Source organism: Panthera pardus, unplaced genomic scaffold (genome assembly GCF_024362965.1).
Source record: "Panthera pardus isolate Hobbes unplaced genomic scaffold, ASM2436296v1 HiC_scaffold_26, whole genome shotgun sequence".
NCBI classification, from domain to species: Eukaryota; Metazoa; Chordata; class Mammalia; order Carnivora; family Felidae; genus Panthera; species Panthera pardus.
The window spans coordinates 856,794-872,738 of NW_026526832.1; the positions used below are offsets into that span (position 1 = coordinate 856,794).

Here is a 15,945-nt window from a genome sequence, read left to right on the forward strand (position 1 = left end):
GCTGACCAATCAGGGGGCCTCCATGGGGGCCCTCCAGGACTCTGAGCATGATGGGGGAGGGGCTGGCACCATCAGGAGGCACGGGGGATGCACAAGCTCCCAGGTTTTTCACACGCAGAAGGCATACTCATGGAAGTAGGGGTGATGCTAAGCGACGAAAAGTGTAAACAGTCTGGGCCTACCTGACTGAAGGAAAGTGGAATGAGAGGAAGGTGATGCGGGAAGCCTGGGGAAGGGGGTGGCCTTCCAGATGAGTGCCTCTTCCCCCTGGACAGGCACTGCACCCCTGGGGGCAACATGAGGAGAGGCTCTCCTTGACTCAGGAGTGGGACATGAGCCCCATTCACAGAGTCCCTAAGCCGGTGGGGAGGAAAGGCCAGCATACCACCCTTTGTGTCCCAGGAGGAGTTTTGGAGGAAGAGGCAGAGAGCACCTGCGGTGGGAGGAGGGCCGAGGAGGCTTAGCTGGGGTATGTCTTCTAGATACTTAGGGAAGGGCCAGAGCAAACCGGCTAGAAATGGCAGCAACGGAGGGAGGAGACAGTGAAGCCAGACCCCAGGTGGAACCCCAGCCCTCACCAGGCCCTGCGTGCTCCCGGCTCCTCCATTTCCTCTGACACACAGGTCACTGTGGCAGCTCCCAGGGCGGCAAGTTAGGTGCAGCCGCTGTCCTGCAACCGGGGTCGCCACGCACTGCAGGGGCCACCGCTTGGGTTCCTTCGTTCACTCTTCATTCCAGCACTCATTTACAGATTGCCTTCTGCGTGCCAGTCCCTGTCCCAGGATCCGAGGTCAGGGCAGAAAAGCAGACAGTCCAGGGGCTGTGCTAGTGGGCCAGGGGCTACTTTAAACGGGAGGACTTTGCAGTGCCTATTTGGAGGTGCGTGCAACCTCCCTGCTCTACTGGCCCAGCAGGCCAAGGATCCCTTGCTGCTCCAGTGCAGGCTCCCATCCAGGCAGGCACTGGGGCCCCGGCCCTCCCTCGGGTCCTTGTACCCATTCCCCCTGCTGCCATGAGGGCTGGAGCCCTGCTCTGCCATGGACACAGCCGGACAGGCAGATTCTGCCCCTCCTTTCCGGGCACAGGGCAGACCAGTTTTTCTCTTTATGCAAAGCTCTTCCCAGTTCCTCAGGAACTCTGTGACCCCAAATGCAGTGGGAGCAGTGGTTAGCCCAGGTCCGTCCCTGGCCCTCTGGATGACTTTGCATTGATCCCTCTAGGGCAACACTATCCAATAACAATATAACTTGAGCCGTAGAGGTAATTTAAAATTTTCTAGTAGCCTCCTTAAAAAAAAAAAAAAAATTAAAAGGAAACTACTAAATTTTTATTTTAAAAAACTTTTTTAAGTTTGTTTATTTTGAGAAAGGGAGGAGCAAAGAGAGAGAGAGAGAGAGAGAGAGAGAGAGAGAGAGAGAGAATCCCAGGCAGGCACTGCAGTCAGAGAAGAGCTTGATTCAGGGCTCGAACCCACGAACTGTGAGGTCATGGCCGGAGCCGAAATCAAGAGTGGGACGCTCAACTGACTGAGCCACCCAGACACCCACCCCCTAAATTATTCCAGTTCATTTACAATATTATCATTTCAACATATAATCAATATAAAAATAATTACTAAGGTCACTCATGTTCGTTTTCCATACGGTGTCTTTGATGTGTGTTTTACGTGTACCACACATCATTTTAAGTGCTGCAGTCACACGCGGCTTCCTGGGACAGCTCCGGGAGACTGCCTTTCCTCATGGGCAGGATGGAGGGGATGCTGTCCCTTCACCTCCTCCCCTCTTGAATACAAACGAGTGGGAGAGTGGGAGCATTAGGAGGCAGCGGAGATGTAGGATGTTATAACCTTTAGTCTGTCATCCCTGAAGGTGTGAATGGGAAAACCCAAAGGACTGATGTGGGAATTTCCCTCCTGATGGTGACAGTCACCATGTCACAAATGAGAGAGATAACTGAGAAACCCATATGGACAATTAAAGCCATAAATGGCCTAAAATGGTGCATATGCTTATGGGCTAAGTTATTCAGGGGCAGAATTTAATGTCTCGCTGAAATTTGAGAAAGTAATCTTGCAGTTTAAAAAAAAAAGGAGAGAGGGAAATGTGTTTTTTCCCTAAACCACGGTAACTGTAAAAACGTGTGACGCTTTCTGTTAAGTTGTATTTTAATAGAAATATTAAGTCTGTGGCTTTTGTTTTTGTTTTCAAGGAAATGGAGAAAGGAAGGAAACTGGAAGGTTTAAATTCGTTATGCTAGCTTTGGATTCTGCAAAATCAGGAAATCAGAAAGTACAAGTTCTCAGAGCAGTGACATTTAACTCCATTGGGAAGGGCACACCCAAGGTCACCCTTTTAAAGGGTTTGTCTTCCTTTTCAACGTTTTTATACAGCATGCCCTTTGGAGCTCAGCATTTTCCAGTGTGGGAACAGAAGTGGGAACACTAGGGTTTTCTCATCTGACTCTGAGAGTGCCCCATCCTCAGTGCCTTCTACATGATAGCACTGAATAGAAATTTGTTGACAGACTCACAGACTGTGGCTTGAGGAGGACACCCAGAGGATTGGATGCATTTTTAAGCAGTCCTAGTTCCTGTGAGATAATTCAGGCCCCCAGGTATATTTTTAAATTTGTTGGTGACTTTAGAAACTTTTAAAATAAATTAAATATAGGCACTGTTTATTTTTAGTATTTTAACTAAACTCTCTATTAGGACTTTATTTGGGCTTTAGGACCTGGACAACTACCTGGCTCTAGGAATAGCTTGTTTCTGTTTCTCTGTAAATAGTCCTTTTCAAGTTTCTTTTTGGTTTCTTTCTTTTTTATGGCGAGGAAAGTTTTTGAATTATGCAGAGTCTAAAAATATCAGGCTATAAGAAGGTGATGAGAACTTCTTCCACTGTCTGGATCAGTTCAAATCCAACTAATCATTTACCTACAGGACCCCAGCAGGAGGGAGACTTACATGTTACCCAGCAGGCCTTCCCCATCTCTGATCCTTTATGCTCCCTTAATCTGATCCCTTAATGCTCCCATGGGTACCCTGAGGTTGGTAGCCTTATGGCTGCTGGCTTCCCTGGGGCATTCCTCCTAGCCCAGGGCTACCAACCGCCAGTGTGGAACCCATGTCAGATAAAGCCCCGACCCAGTAAAATGCCAACATCCAGCCAAATCCACACTTGTCCATTTGTGAACACATAGCACTCAAGAGTTTCCTCCCCTTCTTTTTCTGTGCGACGCCTCAAATAATGGCAAGAATGGCCCTACACTGCCTTGAGGATTTTTTAGCTTCACTTCCTCATCCAAACCTGACACCGCGGCCATTATGACAATATGACCTCCGAAGCTGCACTCTGTCGGCTCCACATCTACTCTTACTCTAGGGGGCAGTCACTGAGTTATGTCTCCTGCCTTCCTCCTCCCCAAATGGAGCTCACCAGATGGCTCTCCGTTGCCATTTGTGGTGAGTGGGAAGGCCAGCACTGGTCCCCAGTCTCATGCTACTTGAAGACATTTCCCCCTGAGCCTTTTGCTCGTGGGACCTACTCAGGTTTCTCCTTTTCTGTGCGGGATGTGTTGCTTGCATTTTTTCTCCTTGCGAATTTCTTTTTTTTTTTTTTTAATTTTTTATTTATTTTTGAGAGAGAGAGAGCACAAGCGGGAGGGGGAGTTGTCAGAGAGAGTGGGGAACAGAAGATTGAACGCGGGCTCTGCGCTGGCAGTGGTGAGCCCGATGCGGGGCTCGAACTTACAAACCGGGGGATCATGACCGAGCCGAAGTCCGACGCTTAACCGACTGAGCCACCCAGGCGCCCCCTCTTTGCAAATTTCTAGTTTTCTGTCTCCTTCAAGAAATCTTCCCGAACACTCCTCTCTCCCTTCTTTCTCTGCCTCTCTATTGTTAGAAGCAGCTATTTTGCCTCAGACTTCCCTGGTATGCTGCTGCATTTTTTAAAAAAAAACTCTTGAATGAAAGGGCATGGATTTTTTTTTTTTTTTTTCCTTTCCCCATTTAGATTACAGACCTCTCGAGTGGAGCCTCCTACAAGTCTTACAGACCTCAATGCAGCCAAGTGTCAGCACGCAGTAGTTATTCAACAATGAGTAACTTGAATTGGCTTCCACTTGAACCTCAGGTACCTTGGTTAACATGTGCAAGACTGGTATGCGCTCAGCTGAAGCTTTTCCACCCTCAGTGTTTTTGTCATTTATTAATAATCATTTGGCATGGTGCTTCAAAAGAACTAATTCCAGAATGTGTTATGGCTACAGCTTGGCGTCATTACGTGCTTGAGATTCCCATGCTGTCTTTATGTGTTTTGATGAGAAGGGAGTACCGTGGTGTCTCCAGCTATCATTCAGAGGCGTGGACAAAACATGTGGCAATTTTAGCTTATTTCCAGGAATGGTGAAGCCAAATGGAGGCTTTTCAATAACTCAGATAGAGCTTCCACACTTAGTTTTGAGTCCCTAAGGAGCCATTTTGTACCTCACTCGTGAGGAGGCATTATGGGACATCTGTACTGGGTTGGAGGGGAAAGGGACTGTGGGGACATGCCCAGTGACGCTACATGGGGAATCTGTGTGTAGCCACTATTTACAGGGGATCCATATTTTCGAAACTAAATAGCCCATTTCTCCTGTGAAACCACCGTCTGTGTCTGAACAGCACAAGAGGTACTGGAAGGTCAGCAAGGAAAGAGAGGGAGCAAACCGGGGGCGAGGTGCCTGGACTGTGAGGTGGGGAGATGAGAGTCACCTGGCTAAAGAGGCAGTCCCAAGGCAGGGGTCTGGGGGTCCAAGAGAACAGGATTCTCGTTCAGTGTGAAAGGTGAGCCAGGGTTTTTGGTTCATTCATTCAGTAGGTATATTCTGGGCCATCCCCTCTATATGCCCTGCTCTATATGAGGAGCCAAGTATGCGTATTTTGACACACAAGATACGTGGTGCCTGTTCTCATGGGCAGTGCCAGCTAGCAGATTGGCCTTTAGAGTCAGACCCCTGCCGTCATGGACCACACGGTGGACAGCACCCCCTGGAGGTGTGAGACGTGGTGGGCAGAGGGTTCAGGATCCATCCCCAGGGAAAGAACTAATGAGAGGGCAAACTGGAGTCCCAGCCCCCTAGTGAGGGTTCAGGGGGAAGCCACCCGTTAGTTCATTTGTTCGTTCATTCTTCTAACAACTATTTATCGAAGGCCTTCCCGGGGGCGTGACTTTTCAGTAAGGACTGAAATGAGCCAACTGTCTAGCCACACAGGGAAAGAACATTCCAGGGAGAGGGGATGGTGAATGTGAAGGTCCTCAGGCAGGATCATGATGGGCTTGTTTGAGGAAGCAAGGGAACCAGTGTGGCCGCAGCAGAGTGCACAGGGGTTAGCAGGGGTGCATTGAAGGCGGTGTAGTCAGAAAGGGAACTGAGGGCCAGTCGTGGGATTTTATAGGACACGGTGAGGACTTGGGTCATTTGCTTTGAGCAAGATGTGAAGCGTTAGAGATGTGAGCAGAGAGGTGATGTGATCTCATCGATGTTTTAACGGAGCTCCTAGGCTGCTGTGATAAAAGTAGACTGAAGGGGGAGGTAAGTGTAATTAGCAGGTCAGGGTAGTTCAGATGGTGGCAGTAGAGATGGGAGTGGGAAGAGTTGTCCGACTGTGGATGCATTTTGAAAGAGAAGTGAAGCAGGATTTTCTTGCTGAGGAAGAAAAGAGTCAAGAATACCTCCTGAGCAACAAACAGGAAGGATGGAAATGCCGTTAACCGAAACGGGGAAGCCAGGGACCAGCAGATCTGGGAGCAGGGGGATAACCAGGAGCTCTGTTTAGGACATGTTGCTTTTGAGCATTTTGGTCATCCAGTGGGGAAGGTGATGGGCAGTGGGTGAGTGAGTCTAGATTTCAGGGAGGAGGTCTGCCTTGGTGAAAGAGACTTTAGGGTCATCAGCAAATTGATGGCACCAAAAGCGTGAGACTGGAGGAGATCCCTGGGGGTTGAGGGCTGAGTCCTGGGCACCACAGCTTTCACACACTGGAGAGGAGAGCAGGAACTGGTGACAGAGATTGAGGAGCAGCCAGAGAGATAGGAGGAGAATTTATGGGGATCAGAGACCCTGGAGCCAAGGAAGAGAGTGAGTATATGAAAGAAGAGGGAGGGATCACCTGAGTCAGGTGCTGCTAAGAGCCAAGTAAGGTGAGAGTTTGACAAAGGGAGGTCATTGCTATCCTCAAAAGAGCTATGGCAATGGAGTTCCCAAGATGGCCTAGGCACTCTGCTGGGTAGCAGGACAGATTCCAGAGCAGGGAATCAAGGCAGATACTGGGCAAAGCAGGCCCCTTTCCAAAATTCCAGGCATGCCGGGCCACTGAGGAGCCTCAGGAGAGTCCTTGGAACTCTGTACTGCAGGTTTCTGTGGCGAACAGGGCTGAGGCTCACTAGGGCCCAGGACTGGTTTCAGAGCATGAGACCTATGGGTTCCTCCTCAGAGTGCAAGGTGAAGGCAGGCCTCCTTCACCAGGCCTGTTACCATTCCTTCTGCCATCTTAGGTGGGGCAAGTAGGTGAAGAGCCTTGCGCTGGCCACAGTGCAGACACAGAGCCCTGGACTGGCAACTAGCAACCATATGATGTAAGCTTGAGCTCTGAGATCAGGCCCAAGACCTCTGTTTGTCATATAGAAACTGTTAGGGGGGCGCCTGGGTGGCTCGTTCGGTTAAGCATCCAACTTCGGCTCAGGTCATGATCTCACAGTCCGTGGGTTCAAGCCCCGTGTTGAGCTCTGTGCTGACAGCTCAGAGCCTGGTGCCTACTTCTGTGTCTCCGTCTGATGCCTGCTTTTGTGTCTCCATCTCTCTTTGCCCCTCCCCCCCACTCTCTCTCTCTCTCAAAAATAAATAATAAACATTAAAAAAATTAAAGAAACTGTTAGAGGATGGCCTTGCCCCACGTGGGTATCAAGTGACTGGCCAGCTGTCCTTCCCACAAGACTGTCTGCATCTAAATGGCAGCCAGGTGTTCCTTCTGACTAGTGGCTTAGGGCAGAACCGTCCACATCCAGTGCTGACTCCATGCAATGGTGTTATTTATTGCTGCCGCTCGTGGTGGAGGCTGGCGTGGTTCTGGTCTCCAGATGTAACAGAGCCATCTCGAGAGCTTAAATCATACATCGGAAAGGAATTGATGATGGACATCTCAACACAAGTTGGGTGGAGTCATACCTTCCAAATACGCATAAGCTTCACAGGCTTAAAGGAACCTTAAGCTGCTCTCAAAGGAAACCCAATTAGATCAAAATGGATTTAATTGCTTAATGAATTCTGAATGTGTTAAAATGTAAAGGCAAACCTGTTTGGGGGCCAGAGAGGGGAAAGTACTACGATTGTCACATGCCCTTTTGTGACAGTGAAGAAGGAAGCTCACCCCTTAACACACCCAGCCTCTCACCCATGGATGTCCCAAATTATATCATATATGCTTGGGTTATTGGCTGATTGACAGACCTAGGGACTAACATCCATTATCTCATTTGAGCCTCAACATAGTTCTAAGAATTAAGTGAAGCTGGTGTAATCACTCCTGTTTAATAGGCGATGAGCTGAGGCTTATCGGGGTGACAGAATTGCCCCTGGCAGGACCAGGCTGTCAACCCAGGTCTCCTGATTTCCACATCTGTCCGATGCCTGGTGGGGGAGGGGATGTGGAAGTAGCCCCCTTGACAAGTGTATTCACGGATATTGCCACCGGCGTTTATTAATAACAGATGGGCCAAGGATTCAGCAGAACTGCAATTCTAACGACTCCCAAGCATTTAACTCTCACGACATTTTTAATCTCGTGAAATTATGCCAGCAAGTCATTATCTGATACGTGCATCCCAAGAAGGGTTTCCTGTGCATCGGCTTGGTAGATGAGGATGACTAATAACCTTCCTTCCCTCCCGGACACTTGTAGGACCAGACCTTGTCACCACAGGTCCTGGCTACTCACCTGTTCTCTGTAAAGTGCGAATGCCAACAACTTTCAATGAGGTGTAAGCCATTTGAGTGGGAGGATTTTGTAGCTATTTTCTTCATAACTGAGACAGTTAATTGATTATGCTGTCACGGAGTTCTGTTTGCCCCTACCGGGGCTGCATCCCTACAGGGGCCCCTTCTGTCTTTATGCAGATGCTTGAGCAAGTACACAGACACCATATTCCTGGAGAAAATGATGAAAGTGAACAAAGCTTCCCAGGACCTTGTCTCCCCAAAGACAGCCAAATTCACACAATACCTGTTGTTATTATAGTATATTACATATTACATATATTCTGGTATAAGTAGTTTGTTACCAATGTGTAGTACTATTACCATTGTTACTCATAGCCTCTCCCTCCTACACACACATTCATTCCTATACATCCTATTTCAGAAGATTTGTCTTTTTATTTCTTTTTAAAAGCTTATATACTTGGAGCATTTTACTTAAGAGTGAAAACAGGTATAGGAGACTGGAAAGCAACAGCAAAGCTCCAGTTTAGTCTTTAAATTCCAGTGCCTTATTAGAAGAAATCTCTTCCAAAGATGAGACCGTTTTTGTTTTTTTTTTTTCCTGTGCCAATGTGAATATTTTGAGAAACTTCGGATCAAACCTATTCAGATATTTTGTGTTTAATTTGCAAAACTTAAACAAATGGACCTTTTCAATTCCATTGTTTCAGGATTCACAGGAAAAAACTAAAATAAAATCCAGTCTCCTTTTCAAGCAGCTAAATTTAAGTTTAAGCCAAAATTGTGAGGGTTTGAAAATCGGCTTTAAATTTAGAGCAAGCCCATGGTGAGGTTGTTCGTGTGTCCTATGGCTCTGTAGAATTAGGCATTAATGTTGCAGCTGGATTCTATTCCTTTGTGAACATGCAAATTAACATCTTCAGTGGCTCCCTCCGCCTGCATACTTCTATACCAGGCTCCAAATGTGTTATTTGTTATTAAAATCACCATATTTATGTGTGGGGGTTTGCGGTGACTTCCCCAGATGCGCTGACCCTAATTGTAACCATACAGGTTATTCAAACATACTTGGTTATTTAAAACAGAAGAGAATCTAGGCCAGCGTGCACTGTTGAGTGAAATGCAGAAGTGGAAGGAAGCTTTGTGGCACACTGCATTCAGTGCTGTTATGCTCTAAGAATGTGCCTTCCTCTGTTGGTTACATGAATGTGTAATTGACCTGGATCTTTCCAGGTGACTTATTTTTAAACCAGGAGTCATAATATAGTTACAAATCTTTAGGCTTTACTAATACTTGTTTTTTGTGAACGGAAAGTCTTGGGAACCTGCTAACTGGTTCCTGCAGTATGGAGGACAGGTGTTCCCCAAATGGGACTTCGGGGGAGTCTATGGGGTTTAATAACAAACAGTTGCCTGGTTATCTGGACTGTTGCTTGTCAAACTTGCAGGTGCGTGGGAACCACCTGAGGAGCTTGCTGAAATGCAGATTTCGATTCCCTAGGGCAGGAGAGGACCTGAGACTCTGCATTGCTAACGTACTCCCAGGTGCCGCTGTCTCTGCTTTGTGGAGCACACTTTGGGAAGCAAGGCCCTGGAGCCAAGCAAATAGGATCCAGTTTCCTAACCAAAGAGGGTCAGGCCCCCAAAAGACTGTTTCCATTGGTCCTAGATTTTTCTAGCCTCCTCCTCCAGCTCACACACATTTACATTTGCAGAAGAGAAAATGGTGAACATCTGACATTTGTTGAACTAATTCTGATCGTTCTGGGGCCCTTTGGGAGTTGAGGGAAGAGGAGCATCTCAGCCAATCCCCAATCCCCACCCCCAAAACCATCAAGATTGTGAGCATTGTGCTTGTATTTTTCCAAAAATGTGCATGATCATGGCGGATCCACCCACTCTGGCCTTATGATAACAGAGGCCACTCAGCCAAAAGTGAGTGATTGGCCCAGAATAAACCCACCCAGGGTGGCAGTCAGTTCTTACTGCCCTGTTTAGACCTGGCCTGAGGATTGACATTTCCTTTTACTGTCTCAAGTGAGAACTATCCTGGGCTTCTTCCAGCAACCCGTGTCTCCTCCCAGACTCTGCAATCCTGTGGGCGCTCCATAAATATTTGTTGACTGACTTGACTCATTCCCTGGACAAAAAAAAAAAAAAAAAAAAAAGAGGAAGTAGGGAAAAGGGGAGTGGACTTGATTTTCTATCTCTCCTAAGTATCATAAGGAAAGGCCCAGCCTAATGTCTGATTGTTCGCAGGATATAACTATTTTCATCGTATGAAGCAGCATTCAGACATTTAATTTTGGTTATTCATTAATTGCAGTTTCTTTCTTTGGATGCTGAAGGCAGAAAGCTGTTCCCTCCAGAATTTCCAACTGGGAATCCAGGAGAATCAGCCACTATGCCTGCATGACTGCTGGGAAAAAGTGGCCCCTCTCTGTCCCATGATGTGCCCTGTTTCTTGTGCAGTTACCCTTGCAAGGGTGAGCAGAGGCTCTTCGGGGTGTTCGACATCCAGCTTCTTGCTGGTTTGAGGGCTGGGTTTTTCCCTGGTTGGTTTGCTGTGAGAATCTAAGGATGTATTTGTTCTCTCATAATTGTACACTGTGCCTCCTTCCTTTTCTCCCCTCCAGAAGTGGAAGGGGGTTCCCTGGCTTTGACAGAGTGTGCCAGGAGAAGGGGGTTTGTTACAAGGAGCCCATGTAAAAACCCCTCTTCCTTAAGCTGGCCTGAACTGCCACTTAACAGTGTTCCCTGGGGTCTCTAGAACCCTCCTCAGAGTTTACGTAATTTTTGTCACTTCCAAGAACCCTTCCTGAAACAAAGCTTCCATGAAATGATTTGCTCCTGAGTCTGAACTCTGGTGGAGTGTTTTCTTCAGTGTTTTGCACATGGGCCTCCACCCAGGCCTTTTCAGAGGACAGTAGGAAACTCACGGGGTGGGGAAGAGCCCTCAGTTTCCTCAACTGTGAAAAGGAGATGATAATAGTTCTCTTGGGTATGAGGATTAAGCGAGTTTGCATGTGTAAAGACAGGGCAGTGCTAGCCAGAGGAGAAAGTTAAATGTTACTGTTGTTTTTATGTGGTGGAACGTGTCCTGATGTGTAGTGTTCATCGATTTCCCGTTTTCCATGGTGTAAACACCCCCACCGTGACCAATTTCGAGCTATGGCGGCAGCGCTGAACAGAGTTAGGAACCGCTAATATACCAGTGCTGGCTGTCTCTAGCCCACCTTCAGGAGACGTCTGTGATAGCGGGGAGGCCGTCTCCCCCTACCTCACAGAGGAACTAGTAATTGGGCCTTTTTAAAAAGAACGCAGTGAGAAGATCCTGAACATAGACTGGTTCAAAATCAGGGCTTTTAATAAACCTGTGTAATTTGTATTACACTGTTTTGTACAAGCCCCCAAGTTGTGTTGTCCCCTCCAAGGGAAATCCTGAATGCAGGGAATCAGGCACGTCTAGGGAACAGATAAAGAACCTTTGAGGGGCACCTGGTTGGCTGTGTTAAGCTTCTGACTCTTGATTTCGGCTCAGGTCATGACCTCACGGTTTGTGGGTTCGAGCCCTCCTCTAGGTTCCATTCTGCGAATGGAGCCTGCTTGGGATTCTCCTCACTCCCCACCCTCCCCTGATTGTGCTTTCTCTCTCTCTCTCAAAATAAATAAACATTAAGGGAAAAAAAAGAATTATTGAAAGAGTTTTTGGGAAAAGGAAAGTAGAAACGAGAGGCTCCGGAGGATAGTTTGAGTTCCGATGGAGCAACGGGAAGGCGGTAAAGAAATAACGAACAGCCCGATTCTCAAGAGCAGCTAAATTAGGGACCAAATGCCAAGAACATGGCCTGAGGCCACCGGTAGGGGGAGAGAGCTCAACCAGCCCCACTGCAGGAGTGAGACAGATGTTAGTTAGCATCAGGGTCCTGCTTTGTGTGTAGGAGGTTGGTGTGGTTTGTTTGTTTTGGGGTTTGGGTCTAATTTAACAATTTAGGAGTGGAAAGAAAAATTAAGCAATTATTATGCTGCCTGAATAATGTTTTGAAATAACCAAGAATAGGTCAGTGTATCAAGTGGGTAGGTCATTGCCCCCCTTAATGACCCATATCTGGGTATTGTCTAGAGGGATAACCAGTACTGTTCTCCGTACACAAAGAGAGGTCTTGTAGGAAAGAAAAAGCCTCTGCATTTTACTGTGCACAGTATATAATATAAACAGTGGGTGCTTAATACATGATTGTTTCAGTAAAGGCTTTTTTAGGAGCTGTACTCAATGAGGGGCCGGACCTGCCTAAGGTCACACAGCCGGTTGGGTGAAGTGACCAAGCCCAAGTCTCTGGGCCCGGCCTCAGCACTCATAAGGGACCAGCCAGACAGAAAGGTTAGTGAGGAGAGGATCAGACAACAGCTGTGTGTTAGATCCCCCTCCCTCATATCTAAGATCACTCTTGTGAGTCTCTGCTTCTTGACGGCTCCCTGTTTCAGAAAATGTCACGATAAGGAGCTATGTTCTGCTACTCCTTAAACCAGCTGACCGTTTCTCATTCTCATTCAGATTGCATTTGAGAGAGACTCTAGCAGCTTCCCTGTTGGAGATGTTGTGTACGTGTTCAGAGGGGAAAGGGAGGGAGAAACAGGAAGGCTGAAGAGGTAGGTATAACAGAATGGACTGAGGGACCACACGGTCACCCAGGAGCACCCAGGAGCCCCAGGTCTGTCCTCCCACAACACATACAGATTCCCCTGCACCTCTGGCTTCCCAGTCGTTCTCAGCTGAGAAACACTCAATCCTTCTGTTGAGGCTGTAGCCACGGACCTGAACTGGCAGCTGTGGGGACTGGCCCCTGAGCGGTGTCAGGACTCATAGACAATTCGCATACGCTATTGCAGGCAGTTAAACCCATTTCATAACGTGAAGACAGCTCTCCCGCACACAACACAAATGCTTGTGTGCTCCCGGTCTCCTTCCCGTTACACCTTAATCCAAGCCTCGGTGTGGCGCCTTGGCACGAACCTTCCAAAAGAGGCCCATGCCACGTACTTCTCTTCCCTAGGAGCATGGGGAGTCCCTGGCTCCAGGAAGGGATAGGCTGAACCGAACCAAGAGGAAGAAGTCCATGGAAGAGTGTTGTGTGTAATGGAGAGGAGTTCCAGAAACATCTGCATACAAACAGTGTCATCTGAATAAGCGTGTGGTTCCCGAGCAGCCCACACCAGAAGCTCTGCCCGGAACCCTGGGCCTTTGCCCAGGCCCACCCCTACCTGGGGAGCCCTAGCCTGGACTCAGCCGCTCATACCCAGCTTCATGGTGAGGCTCGTCCCAGAGCTTAGTCCCACCGCTCTTGGGGCCCAAAGTGCAGGCTAACCTTCTAGGGTTGAAGAGATGAGAGCCCAAGGGAGCAGTACTTTCTGATTTTAAAACCTCAGAAAACGTAAAAACTTGATCTTCATCACATAACTATAGGAGATTAAGGCTGGGGAAACAGCACAGCAGTTTTTCATAAGGCCTAAAATTAGAGCTACGCCACCCCCCCAAGAGAGATCATAACTGTCATGGCCTGGAAGGGGTGGTCCCTGACCTCATGACCAATTTCCTTAAAAACAAGGTAGGACGTATGGACAGTGCAGTGAGACTGTTGAACAGCACACTCTGAGCCTGTGTCACATTGAGTATAAACATGAGGGATCATGTTTCCAAAGAAGAATCAGAAGGCCCCCAAAACCGCAGGGGTTTGAGATTACTCATTGTGTGGCAGACATACGGTGTAGTGTTTCATTAAAAAAAAAAAAAAAAAAAAGTGGGGGAGGGGGGGTGTTGGTGGTCATTTTCATGAGGAGTTTGGCACCAGGTCAGAAATGTAATTCCTGTTTTACCATTGTTCCTGAGGACAGAAACGGAACCTACTTACGATGGGTGGGAGGCTGGTTTGCACTGTCAGTGGACCCACCTGGTGTGGCATCCATGCTTTGTCCTGTGTTGGTGAGTTCATGTGGAAAATCAGTGCACATACCAACCAGGTTCCTATGGATTGCCAGCATTGGGTTGAGCATCACAGGAGATTCAAAGATAAGTAAGACCGTGACTTACTCCGTGGGGGAGCTTTCTGTCTGCCAGGCCAGTATCAAGGGAACTAGACTAGTAGCTGAACGGACTGTCGGGCAGAGAAAAGTCAGTGTCTCAAGAGAGACATCTCTGAAAGAAGGAAGAGTGTTAGGGGCGCCTGGGTGGCTCAGTCAGTTGAGCATCCGACTTTGGCTCAGGTCATGATCTTGCAGTTTGTGAGTACAAGCCCCACGTCGGGCTCTGTGCTGACAGCTCAGAGCCTGGAGCCTGCTTCAGAATCTGTGTCTCTCTCTCTCTCTGCTCCTCCTCTACTCATGCTCTGTCTCTCAAAAATAAATAAACATTTTTAAAAAATTTTTTTAAAAAAAGGAGGGGTGTTAGACCATCTCTACTGCCTTAAGAAATGTCCTCTTTTTAAGGGACATTAAAGAGGGGACCTAGTCCCCTCTTTAGGGACTGGACTAGGTAGGCCATTGTAAGGGCCTACCTAGTCCAGTCCCTATACTTGCTAAACATTAACCCAGTTAAACCTCAATACAGCCTTATGAACTAAGTAATACTAATACCTTTTTCACAAGTGGGAACTGAGACTCAAAAAGGGTAACTTTTTTTTTTTTTTTTTAAAGTAGTCTCCACACCACCATGGGGCTTGTACTGTATTCACAACCCTGAGATCAGACTTGCATGCTCTACTCCCTGAGCCAGCCAAGCACCCCGACGGGGTAACTTTAGATCGAGGTAACACAACTAATAAGAGGTATGGTCAGGATTCAGTCCTAGCTAGGCCAGACCCTTCTGTAGTCTATGACCTTCTGGGGTTTGGGGCAGGGAATAGCAGTAAGAACCCTTGAGTCTTTGGGACAGTTTAGACATTAGAAACACTAGGTCCAGCAAAGGGCAGAAAGCCCCACTGAGCACAGGGCAGTGGGACGAGTGCTTTATTTGAGGTTGTTGGTTTGTTTTTGTTTTTATTTTTAGTGTTTATTCATTTTTGAGAAAGAGAGACAGAGCACGAGCAGGGAGAGGCAGAGAGAGAAGGAGACACAAAATCCGAAGCAGGCTCCAGGCTCCAAGCTGTCAGCACGGACCCCAGCCTGGGGCTCGAACTCACAAATTGTGAGATCATGACCTGAGCCAAATGACCATGACTGGATGCTTAACTGACTGAGCCACCCAGGCGCCCCTTGAGGTTGTTCTTATATCATCTCGTTGGAGATCATCATTTGTAGATTTGCTGCCACTGCAGACCGTAAGCCCTGCTCAAATCTCCTCTGCAGCAATGACCGTGAAGAGATTCCCTTAACAGCACAGGGGCCCCCAGGGTGCTGTCTGGAAACACAGCTAATTCAGACTTGGAGTGGGTGTCAGTGTAAACAAGGAGGCTTCTGAATAATAAAACCTTTCTGAAGGAGCACAGGTAGGTTGCATCTGAACTTCACCAGGAATTAAAGCCAGCCTGGCCAAGGCTGTCTGAGCAAAGACCTGTGTGTGTCCATTACAGGTCAGCTGTGTTGTCGCCCGCATCTGGAATGCACAGCCTTGTAAATATCCCCATTGCAGTCTTTGTTGGCTTAATTTGTCCTATATGTAAAGAAAGGGTTTGTCCAGTAAAGGTAAACTCCAGCACCCCACCCAACCCACACTCTAATGAGTTTTGCTTGTGTAAACCGTATTAATTGTGGTTGTTGCTTTTTAATTGTCCTTAAGTTTCTTGGATGTTAACTCCTCAGGGCTGGAACTCTGGTTTCTGTTTCCACTGGGGGCTTTATTCCCAGCCCTGCCCCCAATAGCCTTACCAGTTTGCATCCTGCCCCCACCCACTCCCTGTTTGGTATTAGTTCTGTGAATAAAATGAGGATCAGAGAAATGGTCTTATCGGCCCAGACTAGGAGGGAAAA

At 47.7% G+C, this 15,945-nt stretch overlaps 1 protein-coding gene across 4 annotated transcripts in view; it reads left to right on the forward strand.

The window, feature by feature from the left end:
* TCF7L1 (transcription factor 7 like 1) overlaps window positions 1-15,945 on the forward strand; it is a 157,693-nt gene that overhangs the window by 93,836 nt on the left and 47,912 nt on the right. For 2 of the 4 annotated variants that reach the window (XM_019443359.2, XM_019443370.2), the window contains exon 4: window positions 4,017-4,136. The exons of the other annotated variants lie outside the window; for them this stretch is intronic. In XM_019443359.2, the coding sequence (XP_019298904.2) occupies window positions 4,017-4,136 (120 nt within the window). The remainder of the gene's footprint in view (window positions 1-4,016; window positions 4,137-15,945) is intronic. 4 annotated transcript variants of the gene reach the window in all.